The sequence below is a fragment of the Platalea leucorodia genome (genome assembly GCF_965183815.1).
Source record: "Platalea leucorodia genome assembly, contig: HAP1_HAP1_SCAFFOLD_145, whole genome shotgun sequence".
Taxonomy (NCBI): domain Eukaryota; kingdom Metazoa; phylum Chordata; class Aves; order Pelecaniformes; family Threskiornithidae; genus Platalea; species Platalea leucorodia.
Window position 1 is genome coordinate 215,803 of NW_028121398.1, and position 2,857 is coordinate 218,659.

The following is a 2,857-nucleotide window of genomic DNA, read 5'->3' on the forward strand; positions in this document are numbered from 1 at the left end:
CCACCAAGGAGGAGAAAAACTCAAGGGTCTGACTGTGTCTCCCTCTCCTGCCTCCCCTGGCAGGGCTCCTTTGGCATGTTCTCCTCTTCTCCCTGACGCCCTTCTTCTTACTGGTACACTCACTGCTGTGGGGGGGGTGAGGATTCACGTGCAGCTCAGACACCAACGCTGCGTGTGCTGTCATGCACATATGGCCATGGGGGAAAAGCACCCAGCTCGCACCCTGTTCACCTGTGGGGCTCTGGGTACTGCAGTGGGTGCGGCTGGCAGGGATCTCACCCTCCCTTCAGGACATAACAAATTCAGGACAGTTGACTCTGTCCTTGGGAGGTCCTGCTGAGCTGCAGGCTGCCCTCCCGTAGGGCACAGCTCTCCCAGGGCATCTCTATGTTATGCAGGAGCCCCATGGAGAAGACACTTCAGTGCTAAAGCTGTTGAAACGCTGCTGGGTGACTGCATACAGGCAGCTGTAATGACTCCTCTGTGCGCCTGGTTGGGAGGGCAGAGCTGAGATCCTCCTCAGGTACCATGAGATGGGGTGAGGGGGTTGGAGATCTGCACTGGGAAACTGGATTCCTCTGCTCCCTGCACTGGCCTCTTGCTTTTGGGGGGAACACCCGAGTGCGATAGTCCTCCCGGTGGAAGAGCTGCCAGCACAGGGCAGCTGAGAGCAGGGCTGATGGACAGAGCGGCTGTCCTCACTCTGCACTAAGGGACAGTCCCTGTGCCCAATCTCAGCACCCACAAGGTTTCCCTTGCAGTGCAGCAGAAATGCCAGGCATTGCTGCATTCAAACCACTCCTCAGCTGTGCTGGGGCAACTAGAACAGAAGGCACAACCCAAACTCCCCACAGCTCTGCTCTGCAGTCAGGTGAATTGGGAGCCACAATGCTGAAAACCTCTTTGATATCACGAGTGGATTTCTTCTGAGATCACATCGAGTTCCTATTTACCAACCGGTGTAGGGCAGGACTGAGTCCTGCAGAGCCCCCAGCAGAGCCTCCTGCTCCCTGGGGCACCCTCAGCCAGCACCAACCAGAGCTCACCAAAGCTCTTCCTGAAAAGTAAAAGGCGGGTTGGGGGGGTTCTGTAACAAAGTGAACAGATTTTCCTGAAAGCAGTCAGCCCTAACTTCTCCCTTCCTTTACCTCCTTTAACAGATCCCCATGCGCAGAGGGACACAATGTCCAACGGCAGCTCCATCACCCAGTTCCTCCTCCTGGCATTCACAGACACACGGGAGCTGCAGCTCTTGCACTTCTGGCTCTTCCTGGGCATCTACCTGGCTGCCCTCCTGGGCAACGGCCTCATCATCACCGCCGTAGCCTGTGATCACCGCCTTCACACTCCCATGTACTTCTTCCTACTTAATCTCTCCATCCTTGACCTGGGCTCCATCTCCACCACTCTCCCCAAATCCATGGCCAATTCCCTCTGGGACACCAGGGAAATCTCCTACACGGGATGTGCTGCCCAGCTCTTTCTTTTTGTCTTTTTGATGTCAGCAGAATTGTATCTTCTCACTGTCATGGCCTACGACCGCTACATTGCCATCTGCAAACCCCTGCACTACGGGACCCTGCTGGGCAGCAGAGCTTGTGTCCACATGGCAGCAGCTGCCTGGGGCAATGGGTTTCTCTGTGCTCTCCTTCACACTGCCAATACGTTTTCACTACCCCTCTGCCAAGGCAATGTTGTGGACCAGTTCTTCTGTGAAATCCCCCACATCCTCAAGCTCTCCTGCTCACACTCCTACCTCAGGGAAGAGGGGCTTCTTGTGGTTAGTGTCTTTGTTCACTTTCTGTGTTTTGTTTTCATTGTGCTGTCCTATGTGCAGATCTTCAGGGCTGTGCTGAGGATCCCCTCTGAGCAGGGACGCCACAAAGCCTTTTCCACGTGCATCCCTCACCTGGCCGTGGTCTCCCTCTTTCTCAGCAGTGCGGTGTTTGCCCACCTGAAGCCCCCCTCCATCTCCTCCCCATCCCTGGATCTGGTGGTGGCAGTGCTGTACTCGGTGGTGCCTCCAGGAATGAACCCCCTCATCTACAGCATGAGGAACAAGGAAATCAAGGATGCCTTGTGGAAAATGATCCAATGGGTGCTGTTTCACTGAGAACAACCCACCTCCCCTCCTTTGCATGTTTCCCACAGTTTGACTTAGGGCACGAGTCTGCTTTTTTCTCTCATGATAATTCTACTTAGAGATAATTCACTGCGTTTATACTCTTCTGTGGAGGTTTGATCCTGTTGTGTCTGACCCTTGCACAACACTGTCAAATGTGGCCTATCAGATTTCAGCTCTTCTATTAAAGGTGATCTCCTGGGTGCAGTGCCTGAAGGCTGGGCTCTTCTTCCAAAGTTCCTTCCAAGAAAATGTCCAAGGAATTGGTCTTTTGAAGTTTCTGTTCTCCTTTTGTTCTCAGTGGTTTTGGGGTTAAGCGTATGGTAACCTTGGGTTCCACTGGACCAAGTGTTTTGGTTTTAAAGGCTCTCTTCTTGGAGTGGCAGTGGAGATGGTCCATCACCTCCCCATTCTTTCACCAGGTTGCTTCTTGTATGACAGGAATGATGGCATATATCACAGTCTCTAGAAAATACTTCGGAGAAGTCAGGAGAGGAGAGGATGAGGACTCCCTGCGTGCCCTGGGGGGTGGAATGAATGCAGGCTCAGAAGGTGAAACACCCTCAAAGATTAAGTCCCCCAGAAATAAAGCGCTAAATTGTGGTACCTATGAAAAAGGACTCTGCAGTGCCATGGGAGTCAATGGGGACTCGGCAGGCACAGGGAAGGGAGAGTGGAGAGCTGCAGGAGCTGCCTGAGAACCCCCAGGGCCAGGACTCTGGTGCTGTCCTGGGG

The 2,857-nt window shown here is 53.7% G+C and overlaps 1 protein-coding gene across 1 annotated transcript; it reads left to right on the plus strand.

Moving 5' to 3' along the window:
- Nucleotides 1–1,183: 1,183 nt before the first annotated feature.
- LOC309603601 (olfactory receptor 14A16-like) lies at nt 1,184–2,113 on the plus strand (the record flags this gene model as incomplete). The annotated part of the gene is made up of 1 exon (XM_082338403.1): nt 1,184–2,113. One exon carries the CDS (start codon nt 1,184–1,186, stop codon nt 2,111–2,113), a length of 930 nt encoding a protein of 309 aa, XP_082194529.1.
- Between the last annotated feature and the right edge of the window lie 744 nt (nt 2,114–2,857).